This window comes from Macrobrachium nipponense, chromosome 16, assembly GCF_015104395.2.
Source record: "Macrobrachium nipponense isolate FS-2020 chromosome 16, ASM1510439v2, whole genome shotgun sequence".
Lineage (NCBI taxonomy): Eukaryota > Metazoa > Arthropoda > Malacostraca > Decapoda > Palaemonidae > Macrobrachium > Macrobrachium nipponense.
The window spans coordinates 66,043,083-66,068,506 of NC_087209.1; the positions used below are offsets into that span (position 1 = coordinate 66,043,083).

Sequence of the window (25,424 nt, forward strand, 5' to 3'; positions counted from 1 at the left end):
AGGTTTGTGTGGTGGAAAAGATAATCAAGATACGGTTACATTACATTGCTACTGAATATGCCAGATTTGCCCTTTCTGTCGTTACTATTGTTCATTTGAGCAAGGAAGCTAACGAGAACGCTATTTACGACCACGGCCTACGTGGTCTAGGTATACCTAAACCGTGTTTACGACACCGTAAATCGACACTGCCTTAGCTTAAACGAATGCAACGCATAGGTTTTGTTTGTTTATATGACGTTTTTACTTTGCATGGAATCCGTGGTTATTCAGCAACGGGACCAACGGCTTTACGTGACTTCCGAACCACGTCGAGGTTGAACTTAAATCACCAGAAATACACATCTCTAACCCTCATAGAATGTCCGAGAATCTAACTCACGGCCACCGAGGTGCCAGGCCAAGACCTTACCGATCACGCCACTGAGGCGCTTGCAACGCATAGGCCTAACCTCGCATATTTTGTAGCTACGTAATTACCAGTGTTACCTTATAAGGGAGGTAGTTGGAGTTCATCATGACGCAGATTGAATCACAGAGTAAGTCTAGCTATGGATACGGGAGAGCGTTACCATTTTATTAAAAATTACAAGCGCTATATTCACCTTGATCGCATCACTGTCTTTAGGATCCCCTACGAGAGAGAGAGAGAGAGAGAGAGAGAGAGAGAGAGAGAGAGAGAGAGAGAGAATCTTTTTTTTCAAATAAGTCTCTGAACACTTGCTCGACCACGAAACGACATCGTTAGCTACAAGCCTGCTCATCATGATAATTTTTATATTTTTCGCACGTACTCAAGTGCATTATTATGTTAAGTAGAGCGCGCTCCATGTGAATACCATTTCATCTTAGTTTTACAAAGATGTATTGGCTTAAGAGAACATATTTCTCAAGTAGGAGAATCTCAATTGCTCCATATGAAGTTTTGTTCGACAAAATGAATTTTGACTGAGTAGCCAGTCCCGGGGGTGGGGTGGGGGGCGGGGGCGCAGTTTTAAAAGGAACTTGGCTCTTACTTAAACCATTCATGCATGCAGAGCTTTAAATCGGCAGGGGAAAAAATTGCTATCCTGGATCTAGTCTCATTTGAAACTTTCTTATTTTTATTTATTTTATTTTTTCTTTAAGAAAAGGAACACAATCTTGCTTATTTGAACTAAACATCCACTGATGTAGAATGGTCTTGAAAGAACAGAACAGAATAGGATGTAGAATTTAGGCCATGGGCCTAGCGCTGGGACCAACGAGATCATTCAGTGCTGAAATGGATGCTGGCCGTAAAAAAAATGTTTGAATGGAGTAACAGGAGGAAAACCTCTCAGTTGCGCTACGAATCAATTGTTAGGAGAGGGTGGAAAGTAAGATGGAAGAGAGAGAATATGAACGGCGGAGGTACAGTAGCTACCAAACGGAAGCTGCAAAGAACCTTAAGTAATACCTGCGATTTATAAGATATATTTAAGGCGCTAGAAAAGTAGAAGTGTTTCATATTTTCCTTTTAATCAGCTCCAACTTGGGGATTGACGTTGCTCGCTATAAGTGGGATTTCGTACTTCTAAACTCATGTTATTGTTATTACAAGGAAAACCGCAATTATAAGTAAAACCAGAATGACCTGACCAAAAACAAAATAGGAAATTAGCAAATTAAGTATATAGCGAAGTTTTGTTTGTATGGTGTTTTTACGTTGCATGGAACCAGTGGTTATTCAGCAACGGGACCAACGGCTTTACGTGACTTCCGAACCATGTCGAGAGTGAACTATCACCAGAAATACACACATCTCCTGACTCCTCAAATGGAATGCCCGAGAATCAAACTCGCAGCTACCGATGTGGTAGTCCGAGACCAAACCGACCACGCCACTGAGGCGCTTATAAAGCGAAGTAATAAAAGCGAGATTTATAAAAGCCTACCCCACTAAATGCATTTGAACAAAGTTTGAAATACCAAAGTCACATTGATTCAACTAGTATGAAGCTCGTACACAATTTGGTCACAGCAGGAAAAATACTGAAACTAAGGCCTTGTCCACACTAGCGGGCACAGCCCGACAGGCAAACACTGTCCCCATATCCAGTTCCGCTATACTGACCGACCGACCGAGTATGGAGCCAGAATGATGCGATTGTTTGGTAACACTGCTTCAGAAGCGAGAGAAAATATAAACAGCTGGAAGTGCCCGACGGGCATGCCCGCTAGTGTGGACAGGCCTTAAAGGCGCGTCCACACGGTCGAACAATGTCCGACGGACAAACATTACCATATCATAGGCGAAGCAGGATGACGTCATAAGCGTTGTAACGATGGACGTAGATCTGGCAACGAACAGTGGTACCAGATGAAGTTGTATACCAATTTTTTACTCTGCTCACAAAGCAAAGACCGGCAAACTATTGTTAACTGGTAACAATTTTTGTCCGTCGGACATTGTTCGACAGTGTGGATGCACCTTTACGCGGCTTAACCTCACTTTGGAAAGGCAAGAAAATTGTAAACCTCGTAACATACTCCCGCAAATATTATCGACAAACAGCAAAACCCAAAAACGCCCTCAAAGTTCAGAGGCAATTATCCTACTCTTTACATCATCTTCCTGTCATTTTTAAGTGTCATTTTTAGTCCCACTTCCCTAATCCATTTTTTTTGCTACAGTTTTACACCTCTCCCATTTCCAGCATTATTTATATCTACGTAACAATGCAACCTTACCAAAAAAAAAATGCAACCTTACAAAAAAAAGTGACTTAGTCGTATTTGAAGATAGACAGCCCACTTTTAACACTATTAAGCCCAGTCCAAACGGTCGAGATGTCAGAAGCGGGAAAACTCAAAACCTTATCCGCTGTATCTCGACGTTTGTAGTCACATCGAGCAGAGTTCGTCGTGTGGACGGGCCTTTAGCTCACTTTTCAATGCCAATATCAAATTAAACGACTATGACGAGGACTTCATAGACTAACCAAAACCACTTACATTAAATTTTGGTTAACATATGTAAACTAAGAAGGTAATGCTGTGGAGGCACCGGTCTGAAAACCAAGTAGTTTTAAGCAATTAACCGACACCCCCCCACCCCTCGTAGGTATTACATACGATAGGCCTTACGTAGCACACTATAGATTGAAACTTTTTTTCCAGCGTCTTTTAATTCCCGTCTTCGGGTCAAATTTGAAACTTTTTCCCCAGTCTCTTTTAATTCCAGTCTTCATTGCGTCGCATTTGGTCTACTCACTTTGCAGTAGAGATTCAATAACCACCTTATATATACGAACAAATAATTAAAGCCTGTCTCTCCAGAAGTGTGGCTTTCGCCTCATTCTCATTAAATATAAAACCGAGTAGTAGACAAGAGCTGACGAGTAGTATCGACAGGGAAATTTAGACAACCCTGACGTTATGAGAAAAATTTTAAAGACCAAACCACACAAGATCAGCAGGCTTAAAAACTTCTTATCTACAGATTAGGGCCACACCACCGAGGGCGACTTAAACATTTTTTTATGAACACCATTCGAACACTAATGTTTCCTACAAGCATTCCAGAAGACTACCCTAACAATCCTCCAACGAGAGAGAGAGAGAGAGAGAGAGAGAGAGAGAGAGAGAGAGAGAGAGAGAGAGAGAGAGAGAGAGAGAGAGAGAGACCATAACCGAAAGTACCACTTCATCTCAAGTAGAGGGCCTTTTAAGTTATTTTATACAAAATGCATGACTAAGGAGTTAAGGCAATTGCTAAATTTTTCTTGCACATATGAACACTGTTCATATCTCCCGAAACAGCCGTTTTAACGGTTCAATAAGCTAACTAATTTCCGCGTACGTGAAGATTCATCCCCCAATTAATAGTTAGCAATTTATCCAATACATCCTCCAAGGGTTTCCATTCAACTCACTTCAATCCGTCGGTGCTTGCTACGCAGGTAATGGCCATTATGCTTGTATGGAGTTTTTTACGTTGCATGGAACCAGTGGTTATTCAGCAACGGGACTAACTGCTTTACGGGGCTTCCGAACCACGTCGAGAGAGAACTTCTATCACCAGAAATACTCACCTCACTCCTTGGTGGAATGCCAGACAATCGAACTTTTGTAGGTTTCGTTTGTTAAGTTAACCACGCACTTTTTAGCGATCATTTCTCCCCCAAAAAACTACAGCTATGAAAGTAACCTAAAACATTCTAAATTGCATTTATTGAATGAGAGATTTAAAATGTGTAACTGAAGCTTCCTGGTAATATAAATTTATTTCAGTCCCTGAATACATTAAGATTCTTATTGCTTTGTCTACTTTAAGTACTTTCCTTTTGTTGAACGTTTCCAGTAAAACTTCTGTAAGTTACACATTCTTCTTAACTGTTTACACATTCTTCTTAACGGTTAGTTTATTTAACGTTAGTAAATGTCACTGGTAATTTTTTGTAAAGATTTATTTTTTCGTAGAACACTTTGTAATCCGAGAAAACATTCTTAAAACTTTCACGGCTCCGTCCATTTACTTTTACTACCTTCCCCATTTTCTTAGGATTAACAATCATTAGTCAATAATACTTTCACCAAATTTCCCTTTTGCCATAAGTTAAAGGGAACAAAAACCCAAACCAATTAGGTGCTTCCATCCTACAGCTTTCTAATTCAACAAAAAGACAGGTCCTTTTAAATAAACCGTAAACTAACCAAGGAATATTTTAACCATAATTTTTTCTACCAGATGGGCGAACTTTCCACGTCACGCCTTTTCAACATGTTATGACAGATTAAAATCCATCCACAAATACAAAAGATATAATTTAACGGGTAAAGAAATTCAACAAAAATCAGAGTACATATACTCAAAAGTACAAATACAGAGATCTAATTTAAAGGATAAAGAAATTCAACAGATTATAAATGCATAGTTTTAAAAATAAATTAATTCCATAAATCTAACAATCTCCTATCTGAACAACTCACGAAAAGTTTAAGGGAATTACAGATCTGTATTCTATTCAAAAATGGTGTTTCTGCAATTAAAGTGCGGCGAATTACATTTAATCCTTTAACATCTATAAAAATAAAAAAATTCTCTAAGCCAAATGCATTTTAGAAATCACGGACGCTCCTTAAAAAATAAATAAAAAATTAATAAAAATCACACCCTCCGGCAGCACCTACATCATGGTTTAACAGTCGTTACGCTCCAGTATTGCTAATCGTTGACTCCCTGTCAAATAACCGCTGAAGAGGACAGTTTCGCTTCCAAACTTTAGGTAAATACCAATCACTGAAAAACCTGCAATGAAAAGAAATTACGGCAGAGTATGCTTTGTAGGGCACCGAAGTCTAAGACAAATTTTTCGTTAATCTCTCCAAGAACAAACTATATGGAAAAGGCTTAAATGTTTTAAAAGCCAGGTAATTCAGTTAAATAGAACCTTACATTAACTAAACTACTGCCACCTTAACATAAGAGTCAAGCAATTCACAAAACTCTCCATCTTCGGCGGTAAATTTCAACAACTTTGAAAATCTTTCAAAGACACTGACATCGTTAATTGAACCTCCAATTACTCTAAAGACAAACCAAATTTAAACAAGGAACTCTTCCAAAGTCTACAAATGCTAGTCCTCTAGTCCAAGGAAACTGTTTAAAATGAAAATATCCAAAAACCTGGAATAAGGCAACACTGGTCGAAGAAGAGATTACCAGCAGCATTACTCTTATTACTGAGGGATAAAACTATTACAAGGTTGAACTGGCTTAAAGGCCCCTAACTTACAAATACACAAAACCCATAACAGTCAAAGCGAATGTCACAATCCAGACGTTTAGGTAAAACATTTAAGCCTGCTGAAATGATAGATAACTATTAACCTAAGATTACCATTCACTAAAAAGTGGACTGTAAAACTTCTTAGATCTCAAGACTACTCGGGAGATTCTAAACCTGGAAGTGCACCCTGGGTTTTTTCAACTGACCTAACAAGTTATTCCAGGCCTTTCAAAGTTACATAACATACTCCAGGCCTTCAAACTAACAAATTTATTCTGGGTTCTATAAACGTGACCTAAACTACTTAAGACCCCTTCAAACTACCAAAACATTTAACCTGGGCCCTTCAAAATTACCATAAGCTACACAAATCCTTTAAACTGGCCTAGTAAGTTATTTCACGTCCTACAAAGTTTCCTACAGTCAACAAAAGCCCTTCACAAGACTACCATGACCCTAGTTAAGCTGGACCCTTCGATTAGATTAGATTAGATTATAAAATTTTTGGCACATAGCCAAGCGCCGGAGTGGACCCTTCGAAAGTCTGCCTTAACGTTAACAACAAGCTATTCAGCATTGCTGAACAAGTTTCCACGCCTTTATACTGACCTGACATTTGACCAGAGGCGTCCAACTTAACACATCCTAGTGGGATAAAACCTAGATAACTCATTAGTCATTTGGTAAGTGAAGAAAATTACAACTCCCAAGAACTACTTATGGCAGGTCTTTCGACCCACCATAAGAAGTTTTATAAGGGAGCTACCCTCACCCCACCAGGGGCACCGCCCCTGAAGGGGTGGAGGGTAAACAAATTGGTAGTGGCACAGTACAAATAAGATCATATATATATATAAAATGAAACCAATACAATTTTAATAACCTGACCAGACAAACTCTTACCTAATAACTGAAAGATTTTCACCGAAAGGCTGGAACTCCTAAGTATGCCATAGGCATGTCTCGTCCAGTCATATTCCACTAAGGCTTTCGTCGTCCACTTCCAAATATGGGGAGGCACGAAGTTAAACTTTAACCATGTTATGGCAGTTACAAAATCTAATATATATAAAGTTAATCATTCCTTTTAATGCATACTCAAAATGGAATTAAGAAAAATACCACTAATTAATATATTGAGCGATGCAAACACTATACTAGGCCAATGCCTTAACGTTTTAATGTAAAATATGATCAGTTGACGTAACGTAGAAAAACAAAATGATATATATAACAAAAAGATGAAATTACACGCTCCGATTAATGTTACGTTATGACTCAAGCTTCCATTAAAAACAGTAGTAGTACAGCTCAGAGAACCAGCGTTACTCACCCAAATACCAAGAAAGTTACCGCCAAACCTTCCAGTCTATCCTACCCATCAGGGTACGAAGTAAACGAAGTAATCGTACTAAAAAAGAATGCGGACCGCAAGTCCGCAACTCGCAAGTCCTGTTCACTTAACATTAACGGAGAACAAATATAAATAGTTCACGACGATGAACCTTAAAAGTGTCCCGCAACCACCATCTTTGGAAAAGATGTGGGGTGATGTCTCCAATCAAGGACAACAGACTCGAGAACGTCAATGCCTTTAAACATGGGTACGTGAGCGCCTGGCTTACGATACGCAACGCCATCTATCGCCAGGGATCATAACGCACCACCCAGAAATTCATTAGTACTTAAAAATTCGAACACCCACCTCATTCAGTTATACACTATACTGGCTCCCATTATATTTATTATTTACCATACAATTTCACTCGCCCTACATAAAATAATTCCTGCAAAACATATATATAAAAACCATAAGAACTAGAATTGTAAACAACTGCATTCCTAACGTACTCAAGCGAGGTTTTCAGTAAGAAAGGTATTGGTTTCAGTGTATTGGTCAAAATTACACCACTTACATCCATACACACACACAAACACACACACACACACACACACATATATATATATATATATATATATATATAGATATAGATATATATATATATATATATATATATATATATATATATATTATATATCGTTCAACTGCTGAACGATAAATGAACCATGAGAAAAGAACTTCCACATCAGACAAAAAATAACATACAAACGAAAATATACATATGGAGTATGTGCGCGTCAACACAAACACATGCACATGTATACATATACGTATAATATAAAAACTTATATATAATGCTTATGTGTATGTTTAATAAAGTTAGTTGTACGTGAAATTTGCAGCGTATCATAAGCACAAGGTAAAAAAATAATGTAGGAAATCATTTATAATTAATAATATTAATAACTTCTTCTATCAATGTAAAGTTAGCTGTAATTGAAATTTGAGGCGTACCTCATTAGCACAAGGTTAAAAACTAACGTAGGAAATTATTTATAGTAATAATAATAAAAAATCATTTATTCCATCAACCTGCACGTTCATGCCTTCCATCACAACTTTATAGGACACAGCATCTGCTCAAACGTTTGTAAACAAACGCGCATTATCACTAGTATAATATCTGTACGTGTCACCCATAATTGCCAGAAGGCTTCAGATCCTGTTAGGAGGGTGTTTTCAAAAGGACGACCCTGCTACATCTGTTTCAGAAACTATGCGGACGACCCTGCTCCATCTGTTTCAGAAACTATGCGGACGACCCTGCTCCATCTGTTTCAGAAACTATGCGGACGACCCTGTTCCATCTGTTTCAGAAACTATGTGGACGACCCTGCTCCATCTGTTACAGAAACTATGCGGACGACCCTGCTCCATCTGTTTCAGAAACTATGCGGACGACCCTGCTCCATCTGTTTCAGAAACTATGCGGACGACCCTGCTCCATCTGTTTCAGAAACTATGCGGACGACCCTGCTCCATCTCAGAAAACTATGCGGACGACCCTGCTCCATCTGTTTGTCAGAAACTATCTGCGACGACCCTGCTCCATCTGTTTCAGAAACTATGCGGACGACCCTGCTCCATCTGTTTCAGAAACTAGTATGTAACTGCTCCGATTTCTCTCGAGGGCCTTGCCACCCCGTCTTGTCTCCGAAATGACAAATTTCCACATCTTTCAACGTCAGCGCATAAATGACCGTGTGGTTTCCAGCAGTCAATGTTCGTACTGTGGTCCCGTGGATGACAAGCTGCTGCTGCTGCTGTGTGGGTGCCTTCCACAAATGGGTTGGAAGGGGGTGGGGGTGTCAATTATACCTATTCCACAAGGCTTAATTATTACCCCACTGAGGGAAAACGGGTGGTCAAGGAAATGGAAGTAGAAAAATGTACGAAGCAAATCGGGCTCATGTTATTCTTTTCAGACGCTTCTACGAGGTACACTACTTTTCAGGAAACTAAATCGTTCGGGGGCTATCTATCTATCTATCTATCTATCTATATCTATCTATCTATCTATCTATCGTTCGATTATCTCGATCACTGTTCTCACAAGTTAATGCTTTATAATATAAAGGGGTCGTTCATTGTCAATTTTCAGTTCTCGCCATCATTTATCTCCTAGACCATTACGGTCGAACTTCACTTCTGAATGAATCTGGAAGCCACGCGGGGAAAAGGGGGCTTGGATCTAGAAAAATCACACCGCAAATCATTGCTTAGAAACCGGCAACAGACCGCAGGAGTCTGGTGTGAACAGGGCGGGTAACCGAAAGGCCAAAAAAAAACATTAAAAAAATGGAACCAATAAAAGGAATGACTTTAAATTGACTTTCTTCATTTACCTGTATATCTTGACAAAGCTCAGGTATGAGTTTGTATACATAAGGCACCATTAGGCGAGCTATTGATACAAAGCGAAATGCGATGTCTCTTTTGTATATAAGTCTTATAGCAGCTGTGCTAAGTTCAATTTGCAAAATGCCAGTTCCATGAATTAAGCGGAAAACCCTCAGACGAGCTTATGATTATGTTGAACGTAGTAAAAATCTTGAAAGTGGTATTATGTATGACAACTACACATTACTCTCAATTCTTTTCGAACATTTCATAACAAATGCAAGTGATTTACAAACAACGAACTCATGATAATTAAGATGACATATATGAAACAGTCAACAGTTCCATAGTAATTAACCAGTGTCGGTAAACAAATAAACTCAAAAAGGTAAGTTCATTATTACCAGATTTATATGAATTACAAGGAGACAACGTTTACCATTAACAGAATACTTCTTCCCAAGTTATTTCATTTTTAAGTTTTGCCCTAGTTGAAAAAATCCTAGGCGCGTAAAAAAAAAATAAAAAAGCATTTATAAGCTGGCAATTTTTTCACTGACTCTACTTTGAATGAAAGAGAACAACAGACAAGAATAAATTAAAATGCGCATATGTTCCTATCAACGTTACTGCTTAGTGTCATCTCTTAGTTGGTATTTACTTTGTCTCTCAGAGTCCCTCTCAGAGTCCCTGTGTTATTCAGTCTACCGCCACTAGCTGTCAAGGCTAAGAGAATGTCATGTCCACACATCCTAACTGTGATGTTCTTCCTTCTCTATATATGATAAATTCCCTTCCCACAGCAGATTGGCATTCCTTATCATCTTAAATACAAATGAATAACAACCTTGAAAAGGGCCCTTAAAGGTGGTCAATGTAAACATTTCATGAACCTGCACGAAACCCTGGTGTTTTATCAATGTCGACTACCTCTCTAAATTATTTATACTAGTGATTTGATTTTAAATCTTGTACATAGTGCCTATTATTCTCCTTGTATTTTACTTACCTTTTCATTTCTTCATCTATTAATTTGTTAATTATATTTCCTTTTATAATAACAATTCTTCTTGCTTTATTTCCTACCACCTTCTGTTGCTTCTTTCTAATGAACACCATATTCTTTGGAGGTTTGAATATCAAGTAATGGTGCCTGGGGCTTGTTTCATATGAACAGGGCTCATCTGACTAATAAAATAAACAATCATTACTCCACGAAAAATTAAATACATAAAACACAAGATAGACCATAAGAACTCTGAGTATGGCTTCTGCTCATTAACGGAAATATATTATTATTTCGGTTCTAACGACATCTGTCACCAATCACAGTGTAACTGAATTTTAGTATTTACTGCCTGATCCACAGACTGATGCTGAACAAACGGATGGTATCCTAAATAGTTCGTAATCAAATTATTTTGAAGTTTTACATATATTCGTTATGCATTGTCTTGAGGAAACTTTATACATTCCTTATTTACGTATGCATATATTAGGGAATGTTTTTTTTTAAAGTACATGTTACTGCAGTAAAAAGGAAAAAGTAGGGCAACTCAAGTAGAACTAAATTTTTAAATTTTTTAAACTTTCAATTGATAGCTACTTAGGATACGAAATAAGTCAGTTGCGCCAATTCTTGAGTAGGAACTATCGGTTAAAAGTCTGATTGAAATAAATAATGAAATGATAAAGCCTGTTTGCATATATATATATATATATATATATAATATATATATATATATATATATATAGTATATATAGATATATAATTCATTCCTTATACATTTATTTATATATGTATATATATACATATCACTGTCTATTTACATACCTAGGTAAGGAATGAATATGTATATATATATATCTATATATATATATATATATATATATATATATATATATATATATATCATTCCTTACCTAGGTATGTAAATAGAGAGTGTATATGTATATATATACATATATAAATACATTATATAAGGAATGAATTTATATATATAATGTATATATTATATATATATACATACATACATACATACATACATACATACATACATACATACATACGTAAGTACATACTTACATACATACGTACGTACATACATACATACATACATGCATACAGTAACATGGTGCTTTCTAACTTAACTGACTTCAAATAAGGCAAAGTGACTCATTTATTGTTGTTACCTGATTTCAACCAATCTTCATCTAACCTGAATCCAACAATCTTCACATGTATTATGCAATAACCTAATTTATTGTGATAACTTAAATGATTTTTAAAACCCTCACATGTATATATAGTTAACTTGTTTTCTATGGCTTAGGTAATTTCAACCAATCTGTACTTGAAGCAAGAAAAAAATTAGTTTTATGGCCTTAACAGCAATAAAGCTTCGCGTGTATGTCTCAAATATCGTCAGTGATTTTAACCAATCTTGACACGTATAAAACTAACTGTCGCATATCTGTAACTTTCTCGATTTCAACCAGGCACGAACGCCACAAACGACCTTATTTCTTGTAACACAGGTGATTTCAACCAATCGGCATATAGGAAGCAAACTTGCTCATTTTGTTCTTAGTTAATTTTAACCAGGCTTCTCACGTATGGTGGAAATCACATCAATTTTGTAGTAAATCCGACGTCATGATTTCAATCAATTAAAAAATACTCATAGTAGCATGAGTCTTAAACAGAAGAAACACATCTGCAGTTCTGTATTTGTACATATATTTAAGGATAAAACTGTAGATAGCTTTCGGGAATCTGTACAGTTTTATCTTTAAATATATTATACATAACAGTAGCTTTGTTTCTCCATTTCAACCCATCTCCACACCTATGCAAGCAAGCTATATAACTTTTAACCGATGGTTCCTACTACAGAATAGGTGCAAGTGACTTATTTCGTATTCTAAGAAGGTGTCAATTTAAGTTTAAATAATTTAAAAATTTAGTTCCACTCGAGCTGCCCTACTTTTTCCTTTTTACTTCAGTAACATGTACTTTAAAAAAAAATCCACAAGTTTTTTCTAAAATTGCCTCATTTCTCTTCTTTTCACCTGTCATCATTACCGAATCAAACGAATGGCTAAAATATAAGGTCCTTACAACGAATATGTTTCCAGGTTCTATTAACTATAGAAAACAATAAAAAAACACACACATACACAAATAATAAGCAACACAAAAAACTTTTAAATCCTGCTTTCCACCATAGAACGACTCCAGGATCCATGACACCCATAAAACGTAAACCTAGATCACAAGTAGGTGGGTGGGAGGGTCGAGGCAGAGGGGGACTGCTGTAATTTCGGTCAACAAAGCAACTCCTCTATTATTATGGCATATAAAGGGGATTTACGGGACCGTCACCTGTCTGTCTGTCTGTCGTCCCACCCTCCCACCCGTAGACCACACCAGTCTCCCTCCCCCCATCTTACGGTGGGCGTTTTCTCCGATTCCCATTGATCCCATGGGCCTCCTATCCCTCCTCCCCATCTTCTTCTTCTTCCTCCTGCTCCTCCTCCCCTTCTTTCCTTCTCTCCTGGCATTTGGTGCTAGCTGGTCCGTGCGTTCAGTCAACGCAGGAGCCCTCCAGTCTTTGAATTTTTTTCTGTCTGGTCCTCAAGGTTGTTGCTGCTGAGTCTTAACTCTTGAGGTCGAAATAATTCCAGAGGTTTCGGAGGTCCATCTTAGACTGGAAGGTGTTTTGGAAGGAGTGTCGATTGAATGTAGGCAGTGCCACCATGAGTGCCAAAGGATTTTGCAGGGTGCTTGTTTGGGTAGGACTCCTTCTCGGGGTGAGCTCCAACTTCACAGACGTCGCCGTGCCCTACTCTCCAAGGGCATGGTTTTCGAGTAAGTAATTTGTTTAGTTTTTACTCTTCCTTCCTTAAAGGTAATATCCCATTTTGATCATGGAAACTTGCTATTACAATAATGTCTCGAAATTTTTATAAAATAATGAGTTTATATCTTCAACGTCAGCGTTCGATACTTAATGCTGTGTTTTTACTGAAAATCTCTACATTTCTCACGAGAAAGTATCAGTTTAAAAGTAAATTCCATTTTCTATGAAATTGGACCGAATCAGTTAAAAGCAATTTCGAAGAAACGATATTCTAAAAATGAGGCTGAACCATATGCTATGATGGAAAACATTTCGTTTCCATTTTTTTTTTTTCTGAGAAGACCAGGGCCTAATATGAATATACAGCCCTTTAAGGTATCTTAATTAAAACTTGGATTCCCTACCTAAGCATATTTATACTGAGATCGTATCAAATAGAAATCATAAGCAGTCACAGACAATAAAATTCACAAGTGACCCGAGAGTAATAACTCCAAATGACATTCCTCTAATGCCGTTAAAGCTGGAATACAATAATCATTGTCCTAGTGTGGAAGCCACACTCTCAGAAATGAAGTTACAGATATATGAATGATAATTGTAAATCATCTATACTAATTGTTTTTCTTTGTCATTTCTCATTCATATTTATCTCTTACGTCTGTTCCTCTTACGTATCGAGCTGCTTTCCCTATGGGACCATTACCGGTTGCAACTTGGATACAATAATAATAAAAGATAATAATACCGCACACCTCTCATAACGCAACATTTAAGTACAAAATCAAACGCTGATACCAAAATTCATGCGACTGGGAGCTCGTAAAATCCCCCTCTGTCATAAAAGAAGCGGAAAAAGCGGAAGGCGAGTCAGTCCTCCAAATCTATGGACACACGAAGTGGTAATAAGAGCACGAAGTATGGTTTACCTGTGCTGATTTCTCTCTCTCTGAGGCTGCTGTGAAAGTGGACCATTGCTTAAATGTGCTTTTACTGACCAATTGTTGAGAACTAGTTAAAACGTCAATTAAAATTCACAATCTTCTTCTTTCTTCTTTACCTTCAGCTTTTCCCATTTCTATATGGGGTCGCTGTTTCTAGTCAGCCTTCTCCATCTTCCTCTGTTCTGTATATCTTGTTCTCTTAGACCTTTTTCCTTCATGCCATTCAATAATTTATCTTTCCACCTGAACTTTGGCCTTCCCTTCCCTCTTCTGCCCTCCACCTCCATGTTCATAACCCTTTACATTACGTGTTCATCTTCTCTCCTCATGACATGACCAAACCATTTGAGTCTTCTTTCCTGCGCTTTTTTTCAAACCTCTAAATACTTTGATTGTCCCCCTGATCAATTCATTCCTGATCTTGAACACGTTTAATCTGGATAATGTATCACTTTTTTCATCATTGTTAATCCATAACTGATGAATATAATCTTGATCTGAACGAAATATTTCCTAGTTATATTACCATTATAATTATTATCAATGTAACCATAAATTGATATTCAAAACGAGGTTTTACATTGATACTAACTACTAAGGACTGACGGGGCTTCAAAAATGGAGGGGTGTAATGAGTCGTTTCAAAGCAGCGATCTGAATCATAGAGTAGTTGTTGTAATCCTCTGCATAATAATTATGCATGAAAGTTGTCACTGGGGTGTCATATAAGTGGCACATATGTTAAACAAGAGTTATGCGTGTTATAAGTCATGCATTACGTTCATGTTATACAAGAATCATCTGTTAGGCTTGTTATACAACGGTCACGCTTGTTATTCGTCTAATAATGATATTATATATTTTACGTAAGGATCGTCGGGTAGAATTATATATATGAAAGCGTGAAACACATCACAATGCCCAGGGGTCAGTGACCTACGTGCTGTGACGCCAGTTTTAGCATAAATCAATCAATCATACACGTCCATCTCATACTTGCTATACAAGTCATAAACGCTATACAAGTCATTTACGCTGTTCAAAATCATACTTAACGTGTAACTCATGTATACCAGACATATTATAAAAGAGCCCTTGGTGACTCTCAAAAAGGCATGTTATCCATCAGAAAACAATTTAGTCGGTAAAATATAATAAACTTTTTCACCCTTACTGTAATATATTCATGTGCGGAAGGTTTTATAAAAGAATTTTTTTTAAATGCAAAATTTTGTGAACATTTCCGTCTTTACTTCTTTTCTCTCGGCCATTAGTCCTTATATTGCTAAAACCTCACTTGAAATTCTTCAAACCACAATACAAGAGCCTCAAAAACCAGGGAGTGGCAGAATGCATGCAATGTGAGAGTCATGACGCACTGAGTATATGTGTGTGTATGAGGTGGGGGGGGGGGGGGGGGTTTCCAATGCATTATTGATATAAGTTAAGATCATGCATATGAAAGGATCCACAAAACGAATCCCTTCATACGCATGCTATAATATATATCTATTATATCGATAATTTTAATATATCTATATATATATATATACTTATATATATATATATAGATATTATATTAATATATATAATTAAATTTTTTAATTATATTATATAATATTATATATATGTATAGAGAAGAGAGGAGACGAAGGAGAAGAGAGATTGATCCGAGCGATGGATGAACGAGGACGAGAGAGAGAGAGAGAGAGAGAGAGAGCCTCATTTCCCTAAGAATCAATAACCCCAGAGCAAACCAAAACCGTAGTTACTACTAAAATTATATTTTAACTGCATAATTAAGGATGAACCTTGCGCAGAAAACTCACCGTTTCATTATTCTTCAATCCCATGACAAGTTTCTTCCAAAGAATGTAAAGTAAGAGATTTATCATCAAAATATTTATATAATTTATCGAACCAACCGCGAATTGCACAAGAGATCAAACATACATATATATTTCCACGATCTCGTGAAAACCTTCTGGTCATAAACTTAAATTAAGGCGATAAGTACTAGATGTTTCCCAGAGCAATAAAATAGAACCTGTCATTAAGGCCAGCAGATCACTAAGCACGATAATAACCTGACCTACTTCACTTACGAATTAACATAGCATACAATAGATTATAATGGTTAAGGGAAGTGGAGACTGGGAACCGAGGGTGGGGAGACAAGTGAAAGATGTGTGTGTGTCTGGTAATCCTTTTGACGTCACAGCTATGGCTGTACTATGCGTTTAGCTAAACCACTGTCTGCGGTTACGTATGTGCGTTCAAACTTACCGAAGTTGTTGTTGACTGTAATTGCACTTACAACGAGAGCTCTCTCTCTCTCTCTCGCTTATGAAAAGCAGTCTCTGCTAATAATACGAACGGCGTAATTGGCTAAAAAGGAAGTTAAATTTACTGCTTGGAAACATATGAAAAACACTGAAAAATGGAAAAACACCGCCAAGAATCGTAAACAACAAATGGAAATAAATCCGCAAACATTTCAGAAAATGACGGACTGCTATTCATAAAAATTCTGATTCAGTTATTTTAAAATGGGGCTCATTTGAGCTGGAATCTCATTTTGTGATGTGTCTACCGATGCGTCAACAAAATCCAGAGTTATTCTGCTTCCGAAGTGTGATATTCCTGCGGCTGCCAAATTACGAGCCTGAGATTTGACCTCTCAGTCATTAATTGCCTATACTCTGTTTTTTTTCATCTGTCCATCCGCCTGTAGTGTTTTTGTATGGTAACACTGCGTCCCGAGCTTTAGATAGTTACGCTATGTGTAAGTTTTAGGTAAATAAAAGGATATCTGGGTGTACATTTGCAACTGAAAAGTGTATTAATAATTTACTGTATGCGAATTACACCATTAATATTCGAAATAGGATATTATTATAATCGTTGAATGTAAGCTGAATGTAACTATCTAAAGCCCGGGACGCATTGTTACCATACAAAAACACCACAGGCGGATGGACAGATGGAAAAAAACAGAGTATAGTACATTATCATCCTCCGCGACTCCTGATATTTGGCAGCTTGCAAGATAGTCGGGAGATATAGTAGGTCCCAACGATCCACGTTCCGCGTTGCCCCTTGAACGAACCATTTTCGTTCAAAGAGAATATCCCCACTGACATATCTCTTAAATGCACTGCACTTTTGGTTGACCAGTCAAACATACTACATACGAACCTCACTACGAATATTATATTAGTAATACTAATGCATTTATGGGGCAGGTCCAAAGGGAGCTGGGCTCCAACGACCAGGTAGGATGTCGTACTCAATTTAGATAGAAATGTTGAATTTGAATTGAAGAAGAAGAAAAAAAAAGCCACTGGCCAAGATCCGATACCAATGAGATTATTCAGCGCTTAAAATAATGGTGAAACATTAGTTAAGGAGAGTGAATATTAAAATTGAAGCAAGTGTATATGAACGGATGTACAGTAAAAAGAATGAAAGGGGTTGCAAAGAATCCTAATTCATGCCTACAGGGCACCACCGCGTGAAGTACACTGACGGCCCTACCCCCCTAAGGAGAGATTTAGATGTTGAACTCCGACTGTCAAAGTACGTAGTAGGTGGCCAAGCTCGTGCTCAGCCATTTAGGCTGACGACCTACTTCTGTCTACCGTACTTTATTTCTTGGCTGTCAACTTTGCTAAATGTGTAAGGTCACCCTCCGTTGACGATACAGGCTACGTTCATAATCGTCAACGGTGCAAGTACAGAGAACACCGTTGGGAAACCCAGCCGTTTCCATGAAACACTCGCTGCTCCTCGAATGAAACAAAGATGTGGTAAGAACAATTTTAGTAGTTAATAATGCCTCTTCCGATATAATAAACTAAAAAAAATGGCTTGCGAACATAATTATACGTAGCTCTTAAATAGCACGAAAGAAAAAATATTAAATCAACAAACGTCTAAGTCATAGTCAAAGTAACAAAATAAAATATGCCAATACAATATCAAAGTTTTGTTTTTAGTTAATAACATCGTCACCCACTTTTTTTCGATCGCAATTACTACACGTGAAAATACATCTAACTATTTATTTGTTGTCGTCAGTATTAATTTTTTTTGGTCTCTGTTACCAGAAATGGCTCTCCAGCATAATACTAAGCAATTATTAAGGGGAAAATTAATGGAGGATCTCGCATCCTTGGCCAAAGAACTTGCCTTGCCAGAAATTACCGAGGAAAAAACAACTTGAGTTCAATATATATGGTTGATTTGTATTCCTAAACACACAAGGCATATATACCATTTGGCAGAATTATCAAAAGGAAACTCATTAAGGCATAGGTTCTTTTACCAAAATAACCTTGATTTAAAAAAAATTGTCACATGTTGAAATGTATTGCGTGTTTGACATTTAGCTGGTTTGGATTCCTAGATATTGGTAGCATAGATGTCGTGTCATCTGGAGGAAACTGGTGGAGTGACCAGAAGAAACAGCAGGCCTTTGAAGTACCGGTTCTCTCCCCGCCCACTCCCAAGTCCCCAAAACGGGCCGACTGTACTCATGTCACCGCCAGAAATCTCCTGCTCTTAGGCAGGTCCTGTTCAAATGAAGGCTTAGTGGATTCCAGTTCTAAACAGAATTACAGACGGTTTTTTAAACATTAGATCTTGGCTTCGACTTAGCCCCCCTCCCCACCACAAAAAAAACAAAAACAAAAACACACACACACACAACAACAACAACAACAAGGCGAAAGAGGGCATTCTGGTAAACTCCAGAATGTATGCTGGACAGCCAGATATAGAAGTATAACGTGACCTTTTTTTTTTACCTCGTTTCAGCAAAAGTGACAGAAAAAAGAATACACAGAACTAAAGGAAATAAAAAAAAGGATTATCAATAACAGTGGAAAAGCACGGTCATTCGAGGCGTCCTAATTAAAGATAAGGGCTGTAATTATCAAGATCAGTATTAGCACCAACGACCACAATCTGTCAACGACAACCGCTAATGTTAGCATACCGGCTTGCCTGCCAGATGCTCAATGCTGCTGAATAATCATTACACGAACTTATGTAAATTACATCATCCATCAATTTTTACGAGGAAATCGTTGTTTATTTACGCATCCAAGAAAGCCCTTGCTAAGTTTATCTTCTTACATATTTTTTCTTGGTCATTAACTTCTTATGAGATGACCGAATTCACGTCCGTAAAAACTCTGATGTAATTCAAACTTAATTCACAAGAAGAAATTTATAATAGGTTAATCACAAGTTCCGGCTAGCAATAAGAAACCTCCAGGAGATGAATTTTATTCTTCCAAAGCAATACAAATGAGGATTTATGAAAATGTTGAACTAAATCTAACATGGGCCGATGCAAAAATATATATCACATGTACACTATTATGAAAGCATACATTAACAAGTATTTGACGTGACTGCACACATACATCGCCCAATCTGTCTCCGTAATTCTTTGTAGTGAATCGGTTTGCAATTTCAATTGCTAAGATAAAAATTTGAAAAAAAATTAAAAATGGCAATGGAATTCATGCAATAAGGAAAACAACAGGATGGCTATTTTACCAAATTCCCGTGAACATACGAGAGGGGGTGTCACTGTCTAATTGTCTAAACAAAGTGTGAGTGTGTGTGTGTGTGTGCGTGTGTGCGGTTTCTGACACTACTAAGTATGAACTAATGGATTCTACTCTTCCAAAATCTTAATGTATCAGGAACAACCGTAGTCGCCCGCAATTACAAGCCGCAATGATACATTAATCTTAATCTACATATGTTCGCAAAGTTTATCACATCACATCTAATTGTGACGCCGGTACTTCGTCCAGCCGCCTCCACCAAAGCCTGTAATTACCACCACTGGACGGATAAATAATGCCTTCTGGAGTCAACAACAATAAGGAAAGGCCCGGGCCTCTGGGAAAGCGACACTAAATTGTGATCGCTTCGTAAGTAGGACAACGGAAAGCCAATGACTTCGCTTGAAATTGAGAGGTCATGTAACGGATGCACGAGGCGATTGTGAACACCAGTGTCAGTCGAACTGGTCGATTGACGCTGCTCATTTCAAACGTGTCTCTCGAGTCCTGCGATGTTCCGATTCAGTCGAATCGATCGATTGATGTTATTTCAAAAGTGTACCTCGAGTCTTCCGATGTTCTGACTTCCGTTGAATTGGTCAATATTTGCTGTCGCAGAGTCGATTGAAGGTGCATGGGCCATAATACTTGATTTTCTCTCGATTTTTACCAACTTCCTGCATGAGCATGAGTAGATTTATTGTTTTCTGGGCAATTTCGCTCTTACTAAAAACAACAATTCTTCAAAACTGTTAGGTTCCTAGATGTACAGTTCTAAATTCGTCGTAATGAAATTTTGAAAAAAAATCAAGTGATTATACCATTAGTTTGCATATACCTGCTTATGTTAAACAATCTTACATGAGAAAATTCTGTGTAGAATTTTTTTGCCCTTATTAATTTAATTTCTAAATAGAAACCTTTATACTGGTAACCAATATCTTCTTATATTAACCTAGAATAATTTAATGTTTTCCGGGCGATCCGCTCTTGCTGATAATTTCCTGGATCTCCTTGTCCCGGTCTCGTCGTGAAAAAGAGGCTATACTTAGCTTGTACATGTTCATTAGCCAAATCTCAAGAGAGACCACTTCAAACAGAATTTTCCTTGCCATTTTTTATCTTTTTTTTAAATGCAAATTTGTATATGGGTAACAAAGTCTAACAAGAAAAACTTCCAAGCTACATTTTTTTTACTAACCAAATCGAACCTGAGAAAATTCAAGAGTTGAACATAAATTTTTCGTGGTTATTCACAGCTCACAAGAGGAAAATCCAATCAAAACAGGAAATTGTTAACCTAACATTCACACAGAGCAAACAATCACATGGAACATGTTTAAAATAGGCCAAAACCTGATAAAGTAAGCTTTATCATCAGAGCGACTGAGTCCCCAAGAAAACATACGAAAATATCAAACGAGTAATGAAACATATAAATAGTTACGATATAAAAAAAAAAGTACTTTAGAAAAATCAAAATGATCGGTACTTGAAGAAATCTGGCGATACATAACACTGCCCAAAAAAGGACAAATAACCATATACATCTACATGGCAAAACAACATATAATTGAAGAAAAAACGCGGCTGTAGAAGTGATCAAATGCATATTACCGGTACCATACAAATAGGGCACTTCCACATAGCTATAATCAAATATGTAGTACCTTAATACAGAGTATATGATTACAAATCCTACATATATTTTGCATTTACTTTAAGATCAGGTGCTGTCATTACAACCCTTTCTTCATTACACTATAAATAAAGCATGCGATTGTAGATATAATCAGGAACATATTACCTAATAAAGCAGGTGAATAAAAAAAATAAAACAAACAAACACTTAGTACCTTACATCAATAAAAACAATAAATAAAAAAAATCCTCTTTACTTTACAAATAGAAGTGGTTCAAAATTAAGCAGTTACACATTACCTTCCGAGTACAGCAATTAATGAGAAAATTACACATATGCACATCGCAGTATATATACACCAAATGGTTACAAAGATAACAAGGCACACGACATTACCTGAAAAGAAAGACGGGAGACTGAATAAATATCTGGACTCATGGCACTACTTGACGTACATTGTGTGTATGTGTATATATATATATATATATATATATATATATATATATATATATATATATATATATATATATATATATTCAAGGGTTGTTTCAAAGCAATGAAATTAATAAAAACAAGAAAAAGTAAATGGAACCATTTGAAAGTTTATTATAAAAAAATACCGAAACGTCGCCATAAAGATAAAATAGTAAATAAAAATAAACAACGGGACTTGTCAATAGTGAACTTATGCGCATAACTGTGCGTAAAATGCAAGGACATGTGCATCTGTGTATGTGCGTAGATAGCTAGCAGACATCTGGCTTTATGCACACACATGTGCGAACAGCTGTGCATCCTCTCGCTTTCCAACCGCTCTTTCTTTTCTCGCTTAACCAACAAGTGAGAAAGAAAAAATAAATAAAAAGTTGCAGACCTACTTAAGTACTCAACCTCCCCATCTGTCTGTAATTACACCGAAAACTGCCTCTTTCACTTCACGGAAAAAAAACACTGAACGGCCTACGACTAGATTACTCTCAGCGGCTTTGTTCGTTTTTTTTTTTCATTAGATATAATAGATGCGTGGATATTGAAAAAAGAAACTCAATACTTCATAAGGAGGCATTAATAGGATTTGACAAGCTCGCAGTGCTTGAAGGATCTTGGATGTGACCTGATAAGTTCACAGTTTTATTTGGCGTCATGGATGCGCTTGGATAAGCTCAGAGCTTAAATTTTCACATCCATAAACTTATATAACTATAACTCTATGAAAGCATGGATGTGATTGGATAAACTCAGTACTTACCTGTCGTGTCCATACACTTGCACAGTTACATGAAAGCATGGATGCAACTGGATAAGTTCACCGGTTGGTACACGGATCTAGATATCTGGATAAGCTCAGTAACCATACAGTCTCATCCACACCCTCACAAATTTATATGGAGGCGTGGATGTGAATGGAAGAGATCACCACGGAAACATTGCTGTGCTAGAGATTGTTTAAGCACTGAAAAGGATTTTTACATATGTGGGAGTAACCTTTTAATATTAAGAGTCAACTATATCTTTACATTTTTTTTCTTCCATTTTCTATTATTGATATAATCTACCTTCTTTTAGGAAGCTGGTCTGCTGCTTCCTCAGGAGTTAAATCCCGCTAAATCCTACGTTTTCCCATGGGCCTACATATATGCAATTATAACATCCTCAATATAATTCATCTTAACCGACATGATTCTTTCCCCGTGACTGACTGGCGGACTTAGCAACACAAACTGGCGTCTCAACTATCGTGGTCAACGCCGCAAAAAATAACGAATGCAGTTGCAAAGAGGAGAATAATTGTAGACGTTCCTACTAATGATTCACATTAACAAATCTAGGAACCTCCATTAACGCAGTGGATCCCCAATTTTAGAAATTCCCCGTCACTGCCGCCGCACATTAATCAGGTGTAGTGAGAACAGCTGTTTATAGTTTCACCGAGGCTAACGACGTTAAGCCGCCATTTCACGACAGTTGGAAACACGATCGTTAATCAACGCAGACGCAGACAAATGATTTTCGGGGCTTCATTACTCAGGGATGATCATTAGTGGTCTTTTGTTTCATGAATTATGCAGTCACCTAGACGCTAGCGAGACCCGGCGTTTAATTTAACAACATATGTAAAGTAGCCTGCTGTTGTCGATGTTATTATTATGGCAAGAATATGCTCGAATTCATTTAATCTTTCCCACATCCGCTTTTGAATCGAGCCCTCCTGCTCTTGCTGACGTTATGGTCACGACGAGAATATATACGAATTTTATTTAATTATTCCTGCACCCGCATTTAAATCAAATCCTTTCTGAAAATAATGGTCTCCAGAGACAATAATGAAATGAACAACGAGGGAATAACGGGATAATTTAGGGGAGAAAAAAGCGCGAAGAAAATTTCATCTGGTTGAATCTCCTTTTAATCGCTGCCATAAAATGGCACCGAATAAGACACCGACGACATACGATGGGAAACGGAAGTTAAAAAACAGTAATAAAAAAGACTAATGTCGAAGTTTTGAGACCGCGATGAGTTTCCCACCCGACAAGAAGTCGGTAAAACCACAATCACCTACCTACCTACCTACCTACTTATCTTTACAAAGGAAATCCTCGTTGTGTAACGCATACCTGGTTTTTTGTTTTAGTATTCCTGGCTACTTTATTCATGCTATCTGTTTTCAAAATCGCCTCATCAAATATCAACAAAATTTTCACATTTCATTCTCGGCCTTACTTTTTACCCTGTGGGTGAACCGTCTGCCCCTACAAGTGAATGGAGACGTTTGGTCTTTCTATCTATTTTAGCTGTTTTCCCTGTAATAATAATAAACCTTTCAGTAACATCTTTGAAGCTATTTCTCCCACAGCAAGTCTAAAAAATCTTTCTCCCTTTAAAACCAATTATTCCATTCATTATCTTAGGTTTTAGCTGTCTCAAATATTTCCCGCTTTCTCTTACAAATAAAATATATATATATATATATATATATATATATAAATATATATATATATATATATATATATATATAAGCAAAATCTCTTCATATTTTTCAAAAATTTTCTATACGAATAATATCAATGAATACTTTCATTAACAGGTTTTCAATTTATCTTCTACAAATATACCTTAAAAACTTAAATTACCTACTTCACTTACATCCGATAAAAAATTCTCTGCCTATGTTAACTAAGATTTCGATTGTTTTCCAGTAATATTCTCTTCCTCTAAAAACAACTAATGCCACCATTCAGTATCAATAATCAGTATAATCTTCTTTAACATTTTATAATTTCCCTTGAACGTTCACTACCTACTTTAAATTTAAACTGCTTTCCTTTTTAATACTTAAAATCTTATCCAATCAAGTAATAATCGCAGCATTAATTAAATACCTGGATTTAAAGCAAACTTTCCCCTTACCACTTTATACAATTTTCTATAAAAAATAATAAGCCATATCATTTAACTTGAATTTTATTTATTTTCCCCTCAGTGTTATCATTTACTTTATGAGCATTCATCGAAACCTTCATTAGCTTTATTCACAACAGAATTTTTACCAATCGTCTACGTGCTGATTTTATTCAAGACCTCTTTACTGCTTTCGTGGGTGAAATTCCGAATATGAATACATTTATAAATGATAAAAATACATATATAGTAGGTTAAGCGGATGAGACACTTTGAATATTCATATATCAAACGTAAGTTAATGAAACAGAAAAGAAACAAGTTAGGCATGAACAAAGTGCACTATGTATATATATATATATATATATATATATATATATATATATACCTATATATGTGTGTGTGTGTGTGTGTGCTTAGGCTAGTGATAATGGGGGTTACTTGACCGGTGCATAAGCCTCTCCTCGAAGTCCACCAATTCAAGCACTGACCAGAG

The 25,424-nt window shown here is 36.9% G+C and overlaps 1 protein-coding gene and 1 long non-coding RNA gene across 2 annotated transcripts in view; one reads left to right on the forward strand and one right to left on the reverse strand.

The window, feature by feature from the left end:
* Positions 1 to 4,780: 4,780 nt before the first annotated feature.
* LOC135195455 (uncharacterized) lies at positions 4,781 to 7,299 on the reverse strand. Its single transcript, XR_010310132.1, has 3 exons — positions 7,087 to 7,299; positions 6,657 to 6,753; positions 4,781 to 5,272 (listed from the first exon to the last, which is right to left on the reverse strand). It is a non-coding gene; the product is annotated as an uncharacterized LOC135195455 (long non-coding RNA).
* Positions 7,300 to 13,074: 5,775 nt separating this feature from the next.
* The window catches only part of LOC135195233 (uncharacterized), a 36,500-nt gene continuing 24,150 nt past the window's right edge, over positions 13,075 to 25,424 (forward strand). Inside the window, exon 1 of the mRNA XM_064221501.1 lies at positions 13,075 to 13,366. Coding sequence (XP_064077571.1) covers positions 13,255 to 13,366 — 112 coding nt within the window. The 5' untranslated portion in view covers positions 13,075 to 13,254. The remainder of the gene's footprint in view (positions 13,367 to 25,424) is intronic.